The sequence below is a fragment of the Emydura macquarii genome, unplaced genomic scaffold, assembly GCF_026122565.2.
Source record: "Emydura macquarii macquarii isolate MOO-44397 ecotype Brisbane River unplaced genomic scaffold, CSIRO-AGI_Emac_v2 contig_1604, whole genome shotgun sequence".
Taxonomy (NCBI): domain Eukaryota; kingdom Metazoa; phylum Chordata; order Testudines; family Chelidae; genus Emydura; species Emydura macquarii.
Window position 1 is genome coordinate 120553 of NW_027131741.1, and position 21508 is coordinate 142060.

The window sequence follows — 21508 nt, forward strand, 5'->3', positions numbered from 1 at the left end:
CGGCAAAAAGATCTTACAAACACGTTTAAAATAGACATCGCTCAGATAGTGAACTGCCGGATCTAGAACCTGGTGACTGTGTTTGGGTTAAACAGTATGGAGAAAAAATATGGAGAACTCCAGCTGTTGTCAGGAAAAAGAATTAATCGCTCAGACCATATGAGATTAAGGCCAACCCTGGAGAGCTCAGCAGAAACCATCGACATGGACTATTTGTTCCTCAGAATGAAAAGCCAATAGAGCAAATGCTACAGATGGCAGATACAGAACAAGAAGAAGAAGACGCAAAGATCCCTGACTGACCAGAGATGGTTGTTGCAACTAATGGATAGCCAGATGGCCAAGTTGTTACTTGTTTGAACTGTGTAATTAGAAAAACAGTACAATTCTTAGACACTTAACACACTGATATGTACGGAATGTTAAAGACATTGTAATAGTGTACGTTTAGTCAATTTCTGTAAATGTAAACTGTCTGCCAGACAGAGTCAGCAGCATCAAGGGCCGGGTTCTATATCTACTGGTTTCTGTCAATGATACGACACCAAACGGGCTCGAGCACCCACCCAGGCACCTGGAAATCACACAATATCCCCTAGGCGCCCCCAAAAAGGCAACACTTCCCCTCTTGAAAGCACAGAGTCTGAGTGTAGAAGAAGGAAGTAACACAGCACTGATTTGAGAAAACAGAATTCATAAATTCATTTGCAAACAGAATTCATAAACCCAATGAGCAGGACCCACCCACCCCAGGGTACATGGAGTGTGTCCTTCACCTCTCCGATCTGGCTTTCTTTTGCCCTACTCACTGTCGTATTTGCACTGTGCACCATTCAGTTGCTTGGCACCACCAGCCCCCCTCTACCACCTGTGAGCCTCAACCACTGGCTATCTGTCTCTTGAGGCTTCCCAGCACTAGGGAATTTCAGCTTGCAGTGAGTTTCAGCTGTCAGTTCATGGGAAACAGCCTCTGCTAATACAGGAGTACTGTTGCGGCTTTTTAACAAAACAAAAGACTCCAGGATAAACCTTTAAATCTGCCTTTTAACAATGGAAGAAGATAGTCAATCCAGGCCTTAGTCAGGGCTGTTACAGACTCGGCAAGGCAAGGCAAGGCAAGGCAAGGCAAGGCAAGGCAAGGCAAGGCAAGGCAAGGCAAGGCAAGGCAAGGCAAGGCAAGGCAAGGCAAGGCAAGGCAAGGCAAGGCAACCCTCCCCCTCTTGTTTTCACAGTCTCTGGCATCCAAATGCCTCCTTGTTTGAGTTCTGTTCAGATGAGAGTGAATCTTTCATCAGAACAGGCTAAGCACAGTTTTGCTGCCTTTTACTTATACAATGGGGAGACAACATTTCATTACCCCTGCACTTAAAACTACAGTGATTTGTAACCCCCATACCAGCCAGACTGACCATTGCCCATCATGCTCAGCACCTACGTGTGGTATGCAGATACAGCACAATCATGCTGAGCATCTAGTTGAACTCATGCAAATAAAGAGCCCATGCAAAGAAAGTGCCCCTCTTTGAGCTGGCTGAGCGGTGGAGGGCCACTGCACACTCAGACCTTGCTTAGGTAAAGAGTAGAAATGTAAAACAAAGGGGGAGATGGAATGGAATGCTAAACTGTATTGTACTGCGCATACAACATCTGAGAACACAACGCTATACCTGGCAGTACATGAATGTGCCTTAAAGACCAGTGATCCTTCTGTGACCCACTGGGGTGGAAGAGATGCAATCAGACAGAGACACCTAACATATCCACCCCAGAGGGTCACAGGTGAGCATGAAGGGGGTTGGTGGCAAAAGTGGCTTTCTGCTTAGCCCGTCCACCTCACTGTCATGGCATCTGAAAAAGGACGTGTCCTTACAACTGGCACCAATCCATGTGAAGTTTTAGTGCCAGCGGGGGATCATGTGCTCCCTCTGTGGTCTCAGGGTCCCTTTCAGTGCTGAGCTCCTTGGGTTTTGCTGGCTTGTATGACGATCCTAGCCCACACTCAGTGACTTCCTTTCCTGTCCTGGCTCTGCTCTAGGTGCTCCGGTTCTGTTGGCGGGGTAACCTTCTGCAGTTCTGTCTCATTGCCTGACTCAATTCCCTCTGATCAGTTCACACCTGGATATACCATAGCAGGGCTTGTCCCTGCTCAATGGAGAGAACATCGGCACTGTACTCGGCCATGTCCTCTTCGATGCTCTGGGACTTGCCTTCTTCTCTGAATGGATTTTCTCAACTATTACCCTGGTCCTGTTGTGGCAAGTCGGTCAGTTGTTCGGTTGGGTCAGAACCCATGTAGGGCTTTAGCCTGTCATGTAGGATAAACTGTCTCCACCCACCGTAGGGGGCAGTTCACAGAGCACTTCTGACACTCAGTTGACCAGACTGTTGTCCTTCTATTGCAACCTCACCCTCAAACCTCTCTGCCTTCTGTGATCCATGACCCAAACCAGCTCCCCATCTTGGTATAGCAAAGTGTAGGTCCCAGCTGTCTCTGGATGCCCCACCTCTAGTGGTGCTTTACGGCTTGACTGGAAGTACTGAGAACTCCAGCCAGCTGTGTCAGGTACACACTGGGATTATCAAATCCTTCAATCACATCTGTCCCACCCAGCTATTCTACCAGGAGAGTAATTTCATGCCCAACCATCACCTTGTATGGTGCATATTCCAGGGACAACGGATGAGGGAGCAAAATAGTTCTCATTAACCTCTGTGGGTAGGACAAGAAGCAGTGGGCTTAAATTGCAGCAAAAATGGTTTAGGTTGGACATTTGGAAAAACTTCCTAACTGTCAGGGTAGTTAGGCACTGGAATAAATTGCCTGGAGAGGTTGTGGAATATCCATCATTGGAGACTTTTAAGAGCAGGTTAGACAAACACCTTTCAGGAATGGTTTAGATAATACTTAGTCCCGCCTTAAATCAGGGGACAGGACAAGATGACCTCTCCAGGTCCCTTCCAGTCCTATGGTTCTATGATTCTATGACAGTGCGCTTTTGTGGAATTTTGGCTCAATAAACACAGACATCCCCAGGTCTCTCAGTCTCACTCCTTTAAAAGAACTACATTCTCTCTGAGAAAAAAAATTCAGAGTCAAATCCTGACCTAGACAAGTGAGGGCCAATCCACTGACCCACTGCAGGGACACAATCTACAACAGCTCTGCAATGGACTATTGCTGCACATTCCAGAACAGCTTGTGTTCTGGGTTACCTCTTAATCCTGGAAGCTGCAGCTGTTTAAACTGAGTTATATGTAGAAATACTTCAGATCGTTTGCCTTTTACATATTTTCCATTTGTGCTGGCAGAGATAAAATGTGTGCGTGTGTGTTGGGGGGGATATTCAGAAAAAGTGCAATCCCAGGCGATTCCCAACTGATTACATGATCCTCAAGAGCTTTTACCTGGTGTACTATAAACACCTCCAGGCCGTGTGCCTGCCAGAACGAGGGAATGTTACTGCCCAGAGTGTTCAAGATCTGCTTTCTCAGAAGCCGGAGAGAGTTCATCATCTATTCCTGTTTTTAGTGGCTTTGGTAAGTGAGTTGATCCTATTGCATCTCTTTCAGTTACATTAATTGGCCGTCTTAACAAGTCTTAGCTGCTTTAAATGTTTAATCTGTAAACAATGAAAAATACAAAATTCTATTATCGTCATTTTTAGTTACATTATATAGGGATCAAACACCTGGAAGACAGGTTTCCTCAGCTTGCAATCTAAGGGCCCAGTGGTGCAAACTTCACCCATGTAGGCTGGAATTTTCAGAAGCCCTTCCATGAGTGTGGAACACAAGTCCCAGGGAAAGTCAGTTTGTCTTCTTAGCTCCCCATGGCACTTCTGAAATAGTGCTTCCTATCATGAGTACCAGATATCTGCCTGGGGCTGTGTCTGGTAACAAGGAACATAGGAATTGCCATACCACACCTGAACTGTGATCGATCTGGACCGGTAGCCTGACTGACAGTCGCTAGCACCAAACACTTACAAGGAAATGGTGCAAGTACCGGGAGAGTGGCAAACACTGAATAACCTGCCTGTGGTTCCCCGCCAATGGGAGAGTGCACTGTGACTTCTGTAAGGGTGATATGCACTCCATGAGCTTTCTGCAGCTTCCCGAGGCATTGAGCTTGTGTGGGATAGAATGTCTCCCGGAGTGTCTGCTGGGATACCCGAAGTGGGACAAATGTGATCTTTATCTTCACTCCAAGAAACCTGAATTTCAGTAAGGGTTTTGCCTGGCTAAGGAGCAGTTTGGCTTGAGGATGTAACTAGGAGTCAGGCACATCACTGAGGACAGGGTATTTTCACAGTAAACTTATGCACATAGCAGAATTCCAGGTTGAGGAATGTAGGTGGTGCACAGACCGTGTTCTGGCTCTTTGCAGTAAGGTGAATTTCACCCAGTCTCAGTAAAGGATGCATCTAAACCAAATATAATACACAGCTGAGATTCACAGGCTTCAACGGCTCCTTTTCTTTTGGTCCTCTTTTCCTCCAAAAATAACATCATGAACAACAAAAGGGGACGGCTGGTGATAAAACACAGTAGAGCTGGATTTTGTCCACTGCTCTGCCCCAGCGTTGCATGGCTTTGTAGAAGTCACTGGAAGGCATCACTGAGTAGTTTGCATGAACATTTTTCGGCCAATAGGCCATTCACCATGAACATGATTGTTCTTTTCTCATAGGATTTTAAATAGCTAAACCACGCAGCCCATAGGACTAGCCTGCTTGCTTGCATATATATATTTTTTTTCTATGAAATTATGGTTTCTAATGTATTTAATTGATTTTATTTATAATACATGGTAGATTAATATTAAAAGAATTTTGGCTGTAAGGCAAGATACCTTCAGGCCACGTCCTATATAATGTACTAAGGCAAGTTAGCATACAGATGTTCAGAGACTTTAGCTTAGGTAAGTGATGATAAGCTAAAGGATAAAGTACATCTATGATTATAACCTTTACCCTAGATAAGTCAGGAGGCATTAAGATGGGGGGTACCTCAACCCATGCCCTCAATGGTCTAAACAGGTATCCCACAAGAACATGGTTAGTCCAGAAGTAACAGCGGTGAGAATGAGCGAACTCTCCGGAAAGGAGATGGATATGTCATTAATACACACTAACTCGCCAGCCTATAGAATAAGTGAACCCTGATATTTTTTGGGCAAGGAAGCTAAGTTCAGACATGGAAGGAGGGCACGTAGTGTTCAGGTTATAAGAGGGGCATCCCACCGTGTCTTATGTCATGTCTTTTTGGTATTATCTCATTCCTAGTGTTACAGTCTTTCTATAGCTCTTAGCTTTTAAGACATGTCTAAGCTTTCCACCTGCAACTAAAGAATTGAAGAAGCTGGACATCAACATACAGGGGCAAGGCTGGACCTTTGTCTCTTACCACCAGGTTATCCAGGAAGGGCATTACTATATTAATTCAAAAAATTTATAATATATCATACCACCTGTGTCTCTAGAGTAATAGTATTGCCTTTGTAATTCTGAATGATTATTATCCGTTTGATTATTATTCTATTTTACCTCAATAAAAGTCTTTACGGCTGCATTTTGGTTCTCTGTGGGAGTGTCCTTATCATACATTACGAGTGTCCCAGCAAAACTCTGTGTAGCCTGATTCTGGGACAAGAACCTTATTATCTTCTGATCCGATCAATTGGTGAGCTTATAAAGCCATTCAATATACACCATTATTAAAATTATGAAGCACATAAAATCAGGCAACAACCATTTCATTTTTGAAGATGGACCCCAGCAAAATAGTTGACATCTGGATCCAGACTGAAACCTTGTTCCAGAGTGCAGGGGTGTTCTGATCCACTCTATTGGTTCAGTTGCAATCTGCTTCTCTTATGCTCCATTTAATAATTTCTGTTCATACACATCTTCATATGCCAAGTTCCATCTAGAGGAGATGGAGGTCTAGTGAAACCAGCTGAAAGCCTGGAGACCTGAATTCTATCAGTGATCTCCTGTGTGATCTGGCAAAAGCTGCTTAACTGTTCTGTGCTTTAGTTTTCCCTCTGTTAAATGAGGATACATGACCTCCTTCCTATTAGTGTCAATAATCCTTGAATAAGAATCATTGATGCCACATGATTTTAATAGTGTTGCTTTTATTTATAGGGAATGTTATTTATTAAACTCAGCAGGACCTCCCCATCGCACCATGCCAACCTGCAGTGAAACCAACCTCAGTCTTTCAACGTTCCTTCTGGCAGGCATCCCAGGGCATGAAGCTGATGGCCCTTGGTTCTCCATCCCTTTCTGTTCCTTGTACCTCATTGCAATTTTAGGAAACTGTCTGATACTGTTTGTGGTAAAGACACAGCGGAATCTCCATCAACCCATGTACTTGTTCCTTTCTATGTTGTCTGTCACCGATCTCGGCTTAGCTGCTTCCACCTTGCCAACAATGTTCAGCGTCTTCCTGTTGAACAGCAGAGAAATTGCCATTGACGCCTGCCTTTCACAACTGTTCTTTATTCACTCTTTCTCCATCATGGAATCCGCTGTACTGTTAGCTATGGCATTTGACCGCTTTGTTGCAATACGCCACCCGCTGAGATATGCTTCGATTTTAACCAATGCAAGGATAGGAAACATAGGGCTGGCGATAATAATCAGGTGTTTCGGTCTGCATATCCCATCTGTCATTCTTCTAAAGAGATTGCCCTACTGCAGGATCCGGACACTCTCTTATTCGTACTGTTTGCATCCAGATGTAATGAAGATGGCCTCCACAGACATTGCTCCTAATAGCAGCTATGGTTTGTTTATTGTTCTTTCTACTCTGGGATTAGACTCAGGACTTATTGTCTTGTCTTACATCATGATCCTTAAGACTGTGCTGAGTATCACAACTTGGGAGCAGCGTCTCACGGCTCTAAACACTTGTGTTTCACACATCTGTGTCACTCTGCTTTTCTACATCTCACTGCTCAGTTTGTCTGTGATTCACAGGGTAAAAAAAAAGGCTCTTCCTGAGAGTCAAATTTTTCTGTCTTATCTCAACTTCCTCCTCCCCCCTGTGCTAAATCCAATTGTGTTCAGCATAAAAACCAAAGAGATTCGTAAACAGATAAGGAAGATCTTCCACCAAACAATTCCACTACGAGGATGTGATGAAAGGATCAAAGACCAACAATTCTCTTAGCAGCAATGTGGGAGGCATGATGGGCTGGTGAGAAGCATAAATGAACTCAGAGTATTTGATGAGACTGGAGTTTTGAAAAGAGATACTGTAAAAGTAACTTCAAGGGACAATGCTGACCCATGCAGATAACGACACCTCTACCAGACAGACTTTGGAAGAGACTAGCAACAAATTTATGGAAATTCAGAGGACATCATTACATGCTTGTAATTCACTATTTTTCCAGGTTTATAAAAATAATGTACTTGAAAGACAGAACCTGTCATAGTGTTACAGGGAATCTGAAATGCACCTTTGCTCATTTTGCTATTCCAGAACAACTAGTGACGGACAATGGGTCACATTTCACTACAGCGGAATTTGAGTTATTCTGAACTAAATATGATTTTGACCATATGACCAGAGACGAAGAGAGTAGTCAAATCTGATAAAACGGCAAAAAGATCTTACAAACACTTTTAAAACAGACATCACTCAGTTAGAGAACTGCGGGATCTAGAACCTGGTGACTGTGTTTGGGTTAAACAGGAGGCAGAAAAAGAATGGAGAACTCCAGCTGTTGTCAGAAAATAGATCTAATCGCTCAGATCATATGTGATCAAGGGCAACCCTGGAGAGCTCAGCAGAAACCATCAACATGGACTATTTGTTCCTCAGAATGAAAAGTCAATAGAGCAAACACTACTGATGGCAGATACAGAAGAAGAAGAATCAAAGACTCCAGACTGAACCTAGTCGGTCTTTGCAACTAATGGGCAGGCAGATGGCCAAGTTGTTACGTGTTTGGATTGTGTAATCAGAAAAACAGTATGATTCATAGACACTTAACACACTGATATGTACTGAATGTTAAAGACACTGTAATAGCGTACATTTAGTCAATTTCTGTAAATGTAAACTTTCTGCCAGACAGAGTCAGCAGCGGCAAGGGCTGGGTTCTATATCTAGGGATTTCTGACAATGGTACGATACCAAACCAGCTCGAGTCCCCACCCAGTCACCTGGAAATCACACAGTATCCCTTAGGCACCCCCAAAAAGGCAACACTTCCCCTCTCACAAGCACAAAGTCTGAGTGTAGAAGAAGGAAGTAACACAGCACTGATTCGGGAAAACAGTGCAAAGAGAATTCATAAACCCAATGAGCAGGACCAACCCACTCCAGGGTACATGGGGCGTTTCCTTCACCTCTCCAATCTGACTTTCCTTTGCCCTACTCACCGTCATATTTGCACTGTGCACCTTTCAGCATGACCAGCCCCCCTCTATCACCTTCAGGCCTTGACCATGGCTGTCAGTCTCTTGAGGCTTCCCAACTCTGGGGAATTTCAGCTTTCAGTGAGTTTCAGCTCTCAGTTCATGGGAAACATCCTCTGCTAACACAGGAGTACTGTTGCGGCTTTTTAACAAAGCAAAAGACTCCAAGAAAAATCTTTAAATCTTTTTTTTAATAGTGGAAGGAGATAGTCAAATCAGGCCTCAGAGCAGCCCTTAGTCAGGGGTATTACAAACTCAGCAAGAAGACCCCCAACTCCTCCCTTTTGCTCCTTTTTATAGTCTCTGGCATCCGAACGCCTAGTTGTTTAAGTTCTGTTCAGATGAGAGTGAATCTTTCATCAGAACAGGCTAAGCACAGTTTTGCTGCCATTTATTTATACAATGGGGAGACAACATTTCATTACCCCTGCAATTAACACTACAGTGATTTGTAACCCCAATACCAGCCAGACTGACCATTGCCCATCATGCTCAGCACCTACGTGTGTTATGCAGATACAGCAAAATCATGCTGAGCACCTAGTTGAACTCATGCAAATAAAGAGCCCATGCAAATAAAGTGTCCCCCCTTCCAGCTGGCTGAGCGGTGGAGGGCCACTGGACACTCAGACCTTGCTTAGGTAAAGAGTAGAAATGTAAAACAAAGGGGGAGATAGAATGGAATGCTAAACGGTATTGTACTGCGCATACAACATCTGAGAACATAACGGATATACCTGGCAGTACATGAAAGTGCCTTAAAGAGAACTGATCTTCGTGTGTCCCTTTGGGGTGGAAGAGATGCAATCAGACAGAGACACCTAACATGTCCAGCCTAGAGGGTCACAGGTGAACAGGAAGGGGTTGATGGCAAAGGTGGCTTTCTGCGTAACCCATCCTTCTCCTTGCCCTGCTGTCTGAAAAAGGAAGTGTCCTTAAAACCAGCACCAGTCCAAGGGAAGTCTTGGTGCCAGCGGGGGACCATGTGCTCTCTCTGTGGTCTCAGGGTCCCTTTCAGGTCTGAGCTCTTTGAGTTTTGCTGATTTATTCGCCCTTCTTAGCCCAGACTCAGTGATTTCCTTTCCTGTCCTGGCTCTGCTCTAGGTGCTCCGATTCTGTTGGCGGGGTAACCTCCTGCAGTTCTGTCTCATTGCCTGACTCAATTCCCTCTGATCAGTTCACACCTGGGTATACTATAGCAGGGCTTATCCCTGCTTGATGGGGAGAACGCCAGCACTGTCCTCAGCCATGTCCTCGTTGATGCTCTGGGACTCAACTACTTCTCGTTGAATATAGAAAGAATAGTTAATGGGTTTTGTGCTTTAAGAAATAGTAAAGTATATAGCTTGGGAAAAGGGCTGGAAGGACCTGCTAAGGGCTGTCCGGGTGCTAGCACAGCACAAAGAGAGGGCGAAAATAAGAACGGATGAGCTGACTGCAACTGAGCTGACTGCAGCCAGCTGCGTAAAAACAGGAAGTGCCAACCTGGTCACTGTGAATATGTCACATAACGTAACCACACTGACCACAGAAGTGACACTATTCACTAGTTGGTTACATACTGACCACAAAAGTGACACTGTTCACTGGTTGGTTACACACTGATCAAGCTGATCAGTTTGGTGATCAGTTTGAGGGTATTTAAATCCGCTGAAGTCAGTCGCACATTGGACTGCAGCCCATTGGGATCCTCGGTAGCTAGACCGAGCCCTTCTATGAATGAGCAGCATCTGAGGGACGGCTAACACTTATCAGAGTCGACTCGGCCCAAGGGACTTAGGGAAAGAAGTGCTATTTAGTAATGTATAACAGTAGCACTTGCTTTAAGATAACTAAGTGTTTACAAGAGATCGTCTGTCTGTAAGCACCAGGTAGTAAGTAATAGAATTGTGTACTAGAAGAGAGAGTTTGCAAGTGACCATCGGTGTGTAAATATGAGGCAATATGTAGTGAAATTGTACAAATGACCGTCTGTCTGGCAAAGGTAACAAGGAGTTTACAAGCGACCAGCGGTCTGTAAGCACAAGGAAATACGTAATAGAATTGTGCACTATAAGAAATGAATACATGCATGGTAGAGTATTAGGACTTTGTATCTTTTTCTGATTTCGTGTTTGTATTAGTTATGTCTATGTACTTTGTTCTTTACTAATGAATAAATAAATGAGAAATATTTCTTCGGTGGAAACCTTGTTCGTAATCTTGTTCAGTCATCCCCATCCCTCGATCAAGGCAACTCCTCTGTTTTCGGAATCCCGCGACCCTAGAGTAAAAGCCTTACCGGCTGCTCTGGGTTCACGCTTCTCTGAATGGGATTTCCTTAACCATTGCCCTAGTCCTGCCATGGCAAGTAGGTCTGTTGTTTGGTTGGGTAAGAACCCATGTACGTGTTTAGCCTCTCATGTAGGACAAAACTGTCCTCACCCAGGGTAGGGGATAGTTCACAGAACACTTCTGACACTCCATTGACCAGGCTGTTGTCCTTCTATCGCAACCTCGTCCTCAAACCTCTCTGCCTTCTGTGATCCCTAACCCAAACCAGTTCCCCATATTGGTAAAGCAAAGTGTAGGGCCCAACTGTCTCTGGTGGCCCACCTCTGGTGGTTCTTTACTGTTTGAATGGCAGTGCTGAGAACGCCTGCCAGCTGTGTCAGGTACTCTGTGGGATTAGCAAATCCTTTTATCACATCTGTTCCATCCAACTATTCTACGAGAAGCGTAATTTCATGCCCAACCATCACCTTGTATGGTGCATATCCCATGGGAAACGGAGGAGGGAGCTAAATTGTTCTCATTAACCTCTGTGGGTAGCACAAGAAGCAGTGGTCTTAAATTGTAGGAAGGATGGTTTAGGTTGGACATTTGGAAAAACTTCCTAACTGTCAGGGTAATTAAGTGTTGGAATAAATTGCCTAGGGAGGCTGTAGGATCTCCATCATTGGAGACCTTTAAGAGCAGGTTAGACAAACACCTGTCAGGAATGGTCTAGATAATACTTAGTCCCACCTTAAGTCAGGGGACAGGACAAGATGACCTCTCCAGGTCCTTTCCAGTCCTATGGCTCTATGATTCTATGATAGTGTGCTTTTGTGGAATTTTGGCTCAATAAAGCACAGATATCTCCAGGTCTCTCCGTCTGACTCCTTTAAAAGAAATACATTCTCTTTGAGAAAAAAAATTCAGGGTCAAATCCTGACCTAGAGAAGTGAGAGCCAATCCACCGACCCACCACAGTTACACAATCTACAACAGCTCTGCAATGGACTACAGCTGCACATTCCAGAACAGCTTGTGTTCTGGGTTACCTATTAATCCTGGAAGCTGCAGCTGTTTAAACTGACTTACTGCAGAAATACTTCAAATCATTTCTCTTTTACATATTTTCCATTTGTGCTGGCAGAGATAAAATGTGTGTGTGTGTAGGGGGGTCAGAAATAGTGTGATCCCAGGCGATTCCCAACTGATTACATGATCCTCAAGAGCTTTTACCTGGTGTACTATAAACACCTCCACTCCGTGTGCCTGACAGAACGAGGGAATGTTACTGCCCAGAGTGTTCAAGCTCTGCTTTCTCAGAAGCTGGAGACTGTTCATCATCTATTCCTGTTTTTAGTGTCTTTGGTAAGTGAGTTGATCGTACTGCATCTCTTTCAGTTACATTAATTGGCCGTCTTAACTAGTCTTAGCTGCTTTAAATGTTTAATCTGTAAACAATAAAAAATACAAATTGTTATTATTTTAATTTTATTTACGTTATATAGGGATCAAACACCTGGAAGACAGGTTTGCTCAACTTGCTATCTAAGGGCCTAGTGGTGCAAATATTACCCATGTAGGTTGAAATTTTCAAAAGCCCTTCCCTGAGTGCAGAACACAAGTCCCAGGGTAGGCAATTTGTGTTCTTAACTCCCCGTGGCACTCCTGAAATAGTGTTTCCTATCATGTGTACCAGTTACCTGTCTGGAGCTGTGTCTGGTAACAAGGAATATAGGAATTGCAATACCACACCTGAACTGTGATCGATCTGGACCAGTAGCCTGACTGACAGTCGCTAGCACCAGACACTTACAAGGAAATGGTGCAAGTAACAGGAGAGTGGCAAACATTGAAAAACCTGCCTGTGGTTTCCAGCCAATGGGAGAGTGTGCTGTGACCTCTCTAAGGGTGACATGCACTCCATGAGCTTCCTGCAGCTTCCCGAGACATTGAGCTTGTGTGGGATAGAATGTCTCCCGGAGTGTCTGCTGGGATACCCGAAGTGGGACAAATGAGATCTTTATCTTCACTCCAAGAAAACTGAATTTCAGTAAGGGTTTTGCCTGGCTAAGGAGCAGTTTGGCTAGAGGATGTCACTAGGAGTCAGGCACATCACTGAGGACAGGGTATTTTCACAGTAAACTTATGCACATAGCAGAATTCCAGGTTGAGGAATGTAGGTGGTGCACAGACTGTGTTCTGGCTCTTTGCAGTAGGGTGCATTTCACGCAGTCTGAGCAAAGGATGTATCTAAACCAAATATAATACACAGCTGAGATTCACAGGCTTCAACGGCTCCTTTTCTTTTGGTCCCCTCTCTCTCCAAAAATAACATCATGTACAACAAAAGGGGAAGGCTGGTAATAAAACACAGTAGAGATGGATTTTGTCCACTACTCTGACCCAGCGTTGCATGGCTTTGTAGAAGTCACTGGAAGGCATCACTGAGTAGTTTGCATGAACATTTTTTAGCCCATAGGCCATTCACCATGAACATAATTGTTCTCCTCTCATAGCATTTCAAAATAACTAAGCCATGTTATCCCATAGAACTAGCCTGCTTGCTTGCATATACATATATATTTTTTATGAAATTATTGTTTCTTATGTATTTAATTTATTTTTATTATAATAGTTTATAGATTAATATTAAAAGAATTTTGGCTGTAAGGCAAGATACCTACAGACCACTTTTGGTATAATGAGCTAAGGCAAGTTAGCATAGAGATGTTCAGAGCCTTTAGCTTAGGTAAGTGATAATGAACCAAAGTATAAAGTACATCTACGGTTATAACCTTTACCCTAGATAAGTCAGGAGACATTAAGATGGGGGGTACCTCAGCTCATGCTGTCAATAACTTAACAGGTATCCCACAACAACGAGGTTAGTCCAGAAGTAACAGAGTTGAGAATGAGCGAACTCTCCGGAAAGGAGATGGATATGTCATTCATACACACGAACTCCCCAGCCAATCTAATAAGTGAACCCTGATATTTTGTGGGCAAGGAAGCTAAGTTCAGATGTGGAAGAAGGGCACGTAGTGCTCAGGTTATAAGAGGGGCAATCCACCATCTTATGTCTTGTCTCTTCAGTATTATCTCAGTCCTAGTGTTACAGTCTTTCCATAGTTCTTAGCTCTTAAGACGTTTCTAAGCTTTTCACCTCCCACTTGAGAATTGAAGAACCTGGACATCAACATACAAGGGCGAGGCTGGACCTTTGTCTCTTACCACCAGGTTATCCAAGAAGGGGATAAGTAAATTAATTAAAAAAATGTATAGTATATCACAGCACGCGTGTCTCTCGAATAATAGTATTGCCTTTGTAATTCTGAATGATTATTATCCGTTTGATTATTATTCTACTTTGCCTCAATAAAAGTCTTTAAGGCTGTATTTTGGTTCTCTCTGGGAGTGTCCTTATCATACATCCCAAGTGTCCCAGCAAAACTCTGTGTAGCCTGATTCTAGGACAAGAACCTTATTATCTTCTGATCCGATCCATTATAAAGCCATTCAATATACACCATTATTAAAATTATGAAGCACATAAAATCAGGCAACAACCATTTCATTTTTGAAGATGGACCCCAACAAAATAGTTGACATCTGGATCCAGACTGAAACCTTGTTCCAGAATGCAGGCGTGTTCTGATCCACTCTTTTAGTTCAGGTGCAATCTGCTTCTCTTATGCTCCATTTAATAATTTGAGTTCATACATGTCTTCATATGCCACGTTCCATCTAGAGGAGATGGAGGTCTAATGAAGCCAGCTGAAAGCCTGGAGACCTGAATTCTATCAGTGATCTCTTGTGTGACATGGCAAAAGCTGATTAACTGTTCTGTGCTTTCGTTTCCCCTCTGTTAAATGAGGATACATGCCCTCCTTCCTATTAGTGTCAATAATCCTTGAATAAGAATCATTGATGCCACATGTTTTTAATAGTGTTGCTTTTATTTGTAGGGAATGTTGTTTATTAAACTCAGCAGGAACTCCCCATCGCACCATGCCAACCTGCAATGAAACCAACCTCAGTCTTTCAACGTTCCTTCTGGCAGGCATCCCAGGGCATGAAGCTGACGGCCCTTGGTTCTCCATCCCTTTCTGTTCCTTGTACCTCATTGCAATTTTAGGAAACTGTCTGATACTGTTTGTGGTAAAGACACAGCGGAATCTCCATCAACCCATGTACTTGTTCCTTTCTATGTTGTCTGTCACCGATCTCGGCTTCGCTGCTTCCACCTTGCCAACAATGTTCAGCGTCTTCCTGTTGAACAGCAGAGAAATTGCCATTGACGCCTGCCTTTTGCAACTCTTCTTTATACACTCTTTCTCCATTATGGAATCCACTGTACTGTTAGCTATGGCATTTGACCGCTTTGTTGCAATACGCCACCCACTGAGATATGCCTCAATTTTAACCAATTCAAGGATAGGAAATATAGGGCTGGCAATAATAATCAGGGGTGTCGGTCTCCATATCCCATCTGTAATTCTTCTAAAGAGGTTGCCCTACTGCAGGATTCGGACTCTCTCTTATTCGTACTGTTTGCATCCAGATGTAATGAAGATGGCCTCCACAGACATTGCTCCTAATAGCAGCTATGGTTTGTTTACTGTTCTTTCTACTCTGGGATTAGACTCAGGACTTATTGTCTTGTCTTACATCATGATCCTTAAGACTGTGCTGAGTATCACAACCTGGGAACAGCGTCTCACGGCTCTAAACACCTGTGTTTCACACATCTGTGTCACTCTGCTCTTCTATATCTCACTGCTCAGTTTGTCTGTGATTCACAGGGTAAAAAAAAAGGCTCTTCCTGAGAGTCAAATTTTTCTGTCTTATCTCAACTACCTCCTCCCCCCTGTGCTAAATCCCATTGTGTTCAGCATAAAAACGAAAGAGATTCGTAAACAAATAAGGAAGGTCTTCCACCAAAACAATTCCACTAGGAGGATGTGATGAAAGGATCAAAGACTAACAATTCTCTCAGAAGCAATGTGGGAGTGTGAAGGGAAAAGAAGATGAGGTCTCTGTTTCTTATCAGAACTGATCAATAGAAATGGCTGCAAAAGCCTGAGATTGAAAGTTCCTTTCTAGCAGATGTTTAAATCTTAGAATGGCAAGGGTTAACAAGATAGTTATGGAACCTGGGCGCCAGCAGGGATGGAATGCAGAGAAAGACCTTGTAACTTGGATAAGTATAGTTTAAAATACTGAACTAGAGAATTCCTAGATATGGGGTTTTTTTTTTAGTATGTATGGCCGTGGAAATTGTAACATAAAAAGACTTGTTTGTGTGAGCCTATAAAAGCTTTTAGAATTCTATGTTAAGAGTCGCCCCTTGCATAAATTGACCACCTTCTTTACGTAAAGAATAAACTTTTACTTTGCTAATCTGTTGTTTGGCTTATTCTGGACCATCTGATAGGCAACAGACATGTTAGTAAGGACCCCTGAGTTTGAGTTCTTCCACAGCAGGCATGATGGGCTGGTGAGAAGCATGAACGAACTCAGGGTATTTGAAGAGACTGGAGTTTTGAAAGGAGATACAGTAAAAGTAACCTCAAGGGACAATGCTGACCCATGGAGATAACAACACCTCTACCAGACAGACTTTGGAAGAGACTAGCAACAAATTTATGGAAGTTCAGAGGACATCATTACTTCCTTGTAATTCACTATTTTTCCAGGTTTATAAAAATAATGTACTTGAAAGACAGAACCTGTCATAGTGTTACAGGGAATCTGAAATGCACCTTTGCTCATTTTGCTATTCCAGAACAACTAGTGACGGACAATGGGCCACATTTCACTACAGCAGAATTTGAGTTATTCTGAACTAAATATGATTTTGACCATATGACCAGAGATGAAGAGAGTAGTCAAATCTGATAAAACGGCAAAAAGATCTTACAAACACTTTTAAAACAGACATCACTCAGTTAGAGAACTGCGGGATCTAGAACCTGGTGACTGTGTTTGGGTTAAACAGGAGGGAGAAAAAGAATGGAGAACTCCAGCTGTTGTCAGAAAATAGATCTAATCGCTCAGATCATATGTGATCAAGGGCAACCCTGGAGAGCTCAGCAGAAAACATCAACATCGACTATTTGTTCCTCAGAATGAAAGGTCAATAGAGCAAATGCTACAGATGGCAGATACAGAATAATAAGAAGAAGACGCAAAGACCCCTGACTGACCAGAGATGGTTGTTGCAACTAACGGACAGCCAGATGGCCAAGTTGTTACTTGTTTGGACTGTGTAATTAGAAACACAGTTCGATTCATAGACACTTAACACACTGATATGTACGGAATGTTAAAGACACTGTAATAGTGTACATTTAGTCAATTTCTGTAAATGTAAAGCTTCTGCCAGACAGAGTCAGCAGCGGCAAGGGCTGGGTTCTATATCTAGGGATTTCTGTCAATGGTACGACACCAAACCGGCTCGAGTCCCCACCCAGGCACATGGAAATCACACAGTATCCCCTAGGCACCCCCAAAAAGACAACACTTCCTCTCTCACAAGCACAAAGTCTGAGTGTAGAAGAAGGAAGTAACACAGCACTGATTCGGGAAAACAGTGCAAAGAGAATTCATAAACCCAATGAGCAGGACCCACCCGCCCCAGAGTACATGGGGCGTTTCCTTCACCTCTCCAATATGGCTTTCCTTTGCCCTACTCACTGTCGTATTTGCACTGTGCACCTTTCAGCGTGACCAGCCCCCCTCTACCACCTGCAGGCCTTGACCATGGCTGTCAATCTCTTGAGGCTTCCCAACTCTGGGGAATTTCAGCTTTCAGTGAGTTTCAGCTCTCAGTTCATGGGAAACATCCTCTGCTAATACAGGAGTACTGTTGTGGCTTTTTAACAAAGCAAAAGACTCCAAGAGAAATCTTTAAAACTTTTTTTTAAATAGTGGAAAGAGATAGTCAAATCAGGCCTCAGGGCAGCCCTTAGTCAGGGGTATTACAAACTCAGGAAGAAGACCCCCAACGTCTCCCTTTTGCTCCTTTTTATAGTCTCTGGCATCCGAACGCCTAGTTGTTTGAGTTCTGTTCAGATGAGAGTGAATCTTTCATCAGAACAGGCTAAGCACAGTTTTGCTGCCATTTATTTATACAATGGGGAGACAACATTTCATTACCCCTGCAATTAACACTACAGTGATTTGTAACCCCAATACCTGCCAGACTGACCATTGCCCATCATGCTCAGCACCTACGTGTGTTATGCAGATACAGCAAAATCATGCTGAGCACCTAGTTGAACTCATGCAAATAAAGAGCCCATGCAAATAAAGTGTCCCCCCTTTCAGCTGGCTGAGCAGTGGAGGACCACTGGACACTCAGACCTTGCTTAGGTAAAGAGTAGAAATGTAAAACAAAGGGGGAGATGGAATGGAATGCTAAACTGTATTGTACTGCGCATACAACATCTGAGAACACAACGATATACCTGGCAGTACATGAAAGTGCCTTAAAGAGAACTGATCTTCGTGTATCCCTTTGGGGTGGAAGAGATGCAATCAGACAGAGACACCTAACATGTCCACCCTAGAGGGTCACAGGTGAACAGGAAGGGGGTTGGTGGCAAAGGTGGCTTTCTGCTTAGCCCATCCACCTCATTGCCCTGCCTTCTGAAAAAGGACATGTCCTTACAACTGGCACCAATCCGTTTAAATTTTTCATGCCAGTAGGGGACTATGTGTTCTCTTGGTGGTCTCAGGGTCCCTTTCAGATCTGAGTCCCTTAGGTTTTGCTGACTTATACACCCATCTTAGCCCAGACTTGGTGATTTCCTTTCCTGTCCTGTCTCTTCTCAAGCGCTCAGTTTCTGTTGGTGGGGTAACCTCCTGCAGTTCTGTCTCATTGCCTGACTAGGTTCCCCCTGATCAGTTCACACCTGGATATGCCATAGTAGGGCTTGGCCCTGCTTGATGGGTAGAACGCCAGCACTGTCCTCAGCCATGTCATCGTTGAGCCCTGGGACTCAACTTCTTCTTGTAGAATATAGAAAGAATAGTTAATGGGTTTTGTGCTTTAAGATACAATAGTAAAGTATATAGCTTGGGAAAAAGGCTGGAAGGACCAGATAAGGGCAGTCCAGACGCTAGCACAGCACATATAGAGGGCAAAAATAAAAAAGGATGAGATGACTGGAACTCAGCTGACCGCAGCCAGCTGGGTAAAAACAGGAAGTGCCAACCTGGTCACTGTGAACATGTCACATGACATAACCACACTGACCGCAAAAGTGACACTGTTCACTGGTTGGTTACATTCTGATCAAGCTGATCAGTTTGGTGATCAGTTTGAAGGTATTTAAATCCCCTGAAGTCAGTCGCACTTTGGACTGCAGCCTGTTGGGATCCTCAGTAGCTGGACCGAGCCCTTCTATGAACCAACAGTGTCTGAGAGATGGCTAACACTTATCAGAGTCGACTCGGCCCAAGGGGCTTAGGGAAAGAAGCGCTATTTGGTAATGTATGAAATATATGACTTTGCATGTTTTTCTGATTTTGTGTTTGTATTAATTATGTCTATGTACTTTGTTATTTACTAATGAATAAATAAATGAACAATATTTCTTTGGCTGAAACCTTCTTTACAATCTTGTTCAGTCATCCCCATCCCTTGCTCGAGGCAACTCCTCTGTTCTCAGAACCTCACAAACCTAGAGTAAAAGCCTAACCGGCCGCTCTGGCTTCACGATTCTCTGAATGAGATTTTCTCAACCATTTCCCTGGTCCTGCTGTGGCAAGTTGGTCAGTTGTTCGGGTGGGTCAGGACCCAGGTAGGGCTTTTGCCTGTCATGTAGGACAAAACTGTCCCCACCATCGTAGGGGATAGTTCACAGATAACTTCTGACACTCAGTTAATCAGGCTGTTGTCCTTCTATCGCAACCTTGCCCTCAAACCTCTCTGCCTTCTGTGATCCCTGACCCAAACCAGCTCCCCATCTTGATATAGCAAAGTGTAGGGCCCAGCTCTCTCTGGTGGTGCTTTACTGCTTGAATGGCAGTGCTGAGAACGCCAGCCAGCAGTGTCAGGTACTCTGTGGGATTTGAAAATCCTTCTATCACATCTGTCCCCCCCAGATAGTCTACCAGGAGAGTAATTTCATGCCCAACCATCACCTTGTATGGTGCATATCCCAGGGGCAACAGATGAGGGACCAAAATAGTTCTCATTAACCTCTGTGGGTAGCACAAGAAGCAGTGGGCTTAAATTGTAGGAAGGATGGTTTAGGCTGGACATTTGGAAAAACTTCCTAACTGTCAGGGTAATTAAGTGTTGGAATAAATTGCCTAGGGAGGCTGTAGGATCTCCATCATTAGAGACTTTTAAGAGCAAGTTAGACAAATAACTGTCAGCAATATTCTAGATAATACTTAGTCCAGACTTAAGTCAGGTGACAGGACAAGATGACCTCTCCAGGTTCCTTCCAGTCCTATAGTTCTATGATTCTATGACAGTGCGCTTTTGTGGAATTTTGGCTCAATAAAGCACAGACATCTCCAGGTCTCTCAGTCTGACTCCTTTAAAAGAAATACATTCTCTCTGAGAAAAAAAATTCATTCAGGGTCAAATCCTGACCTAGACAAGTGAGGGCCAATCCACTGACCCACTGCAGGTACACAATCTACAACAGCTCTGAAATGGACTACTGCTGCACATTCAAGAAAAGTTTATTTTCTGGGTTACCTCTTAATCCTGGAAGCTGAACCTGTTTAAACTGAGTTATATGTAGAAATACTTCAGATCATTTCCCTTTTACATATTTTCCATTTGTTCTGGCAGAGATAAAATGTGTGTGTGTGGGGGGGGGGGGTCAGAAATAGTGCGATCCCAGGCGATTCCCAACTGATTACATGATCCTCAAGAGCTTTTACCTGGTGTACTATAAACACTACCATGCAGTGTGCCTGAGAGAACGAGGGAATATTATTGCCGAGAGTGTTCAAGCTCTGCTTTCTCAGAATCCGGAGAGTGTTCATCATCTATTCCTGCTTTTAGTGTCTTTGGTAAGTGAGTTGATCGTACTGCATCTCTTTCAGTTACATTAATTGGCTGTCTTAACTCATCTCAGCTGCCTAAAAAGTTTTATCCGTAAACAGTGAAAAATACAAATTTCTATTACCGTCATTTTTCGTTACATTATATAGGAATGAAACACCTGGAAGACAGGTTTGCTCAGCTTGCAATCTAATGGCCAAGTGGTGCAAACTTCACCATGTAGGTTGGAATTTTCAAAAGCCCTTCTCTGAGTGCAGAACACAAGTCCCAGGGAAAGTCAGTTTGTGTTCTTAGCTCCCCGTGGCACTTCTGAAAATAGTGCTTCCTACCATGAGTACCAGTTACCTGCCTGGGGCTGTGTCTGGTAAGAAGGAACATAGGAATTGCCATACCACCCCTGAACTGTGATCAGTCTGGATTGGTAGCCTGACAGACAGTCGCTAGCACCAGACACTTACAATGAAATGGTGCAAGTACCGGGAGAGTGGCAAACACTGAATAACCTGCCTGTGGTTTCCCGCCAATGGGAGAGTGCGCTGTGACTTCTGTAAGGGTGACAGGCACTCCATGAGCTTCCTGCAGCTTCCCGAGGCATTGAGCTTGTGTGGGATAGAATGTCTCCCGGAGTGTCTGCTGGGATACTCGAAGTGGGACAAATGAGATCTTTATCTTCACTCCAAGAAAACTGAATTTCAGTAAGGGTTTTGCCTGGCTAAGGAGCAGTTTGGCCAGAGGATGTCACTAGGAGTCACGCACATCACTGAGGACAGGGTATTTTCACAGTAAA

General features: G+C 43.7%; 2 protein-coding genes across 2 annotated transcripts; both read left to right on the plus strand.

Annotated features, from left to right (window-relative positions):
• The first annotated feature begins 6192 nt into the window (after positions 1–6192).
• On the plus strand, positions 6193–7179 carry LOC137157852 (olfactory receptor 51G2-like). The gene has a single exon (XM_067555288.1). The coding sequence runs from the start codon at positions 6193–6195 to the stop codon at positions 7177–7179; it is 987 nt and encodes a 328-aa protein (XP_067411389.1).
• Positions 7180–14699: 7520 nt separating this feature from the next.
• Positions 14700–15656, plus strand: LOC137157853 (olfactory receptor 51G2-like). The gene has a single exon (XM_067555289.1). It carries the CDS (start codon positions 14700–14702, stop codon positions 15654–15656), a length of 957 nt encoding a protein of 318 aa, XP_067411390.1.
• Positions 15657–21508: the final 5852 nt, after the last annotated feature.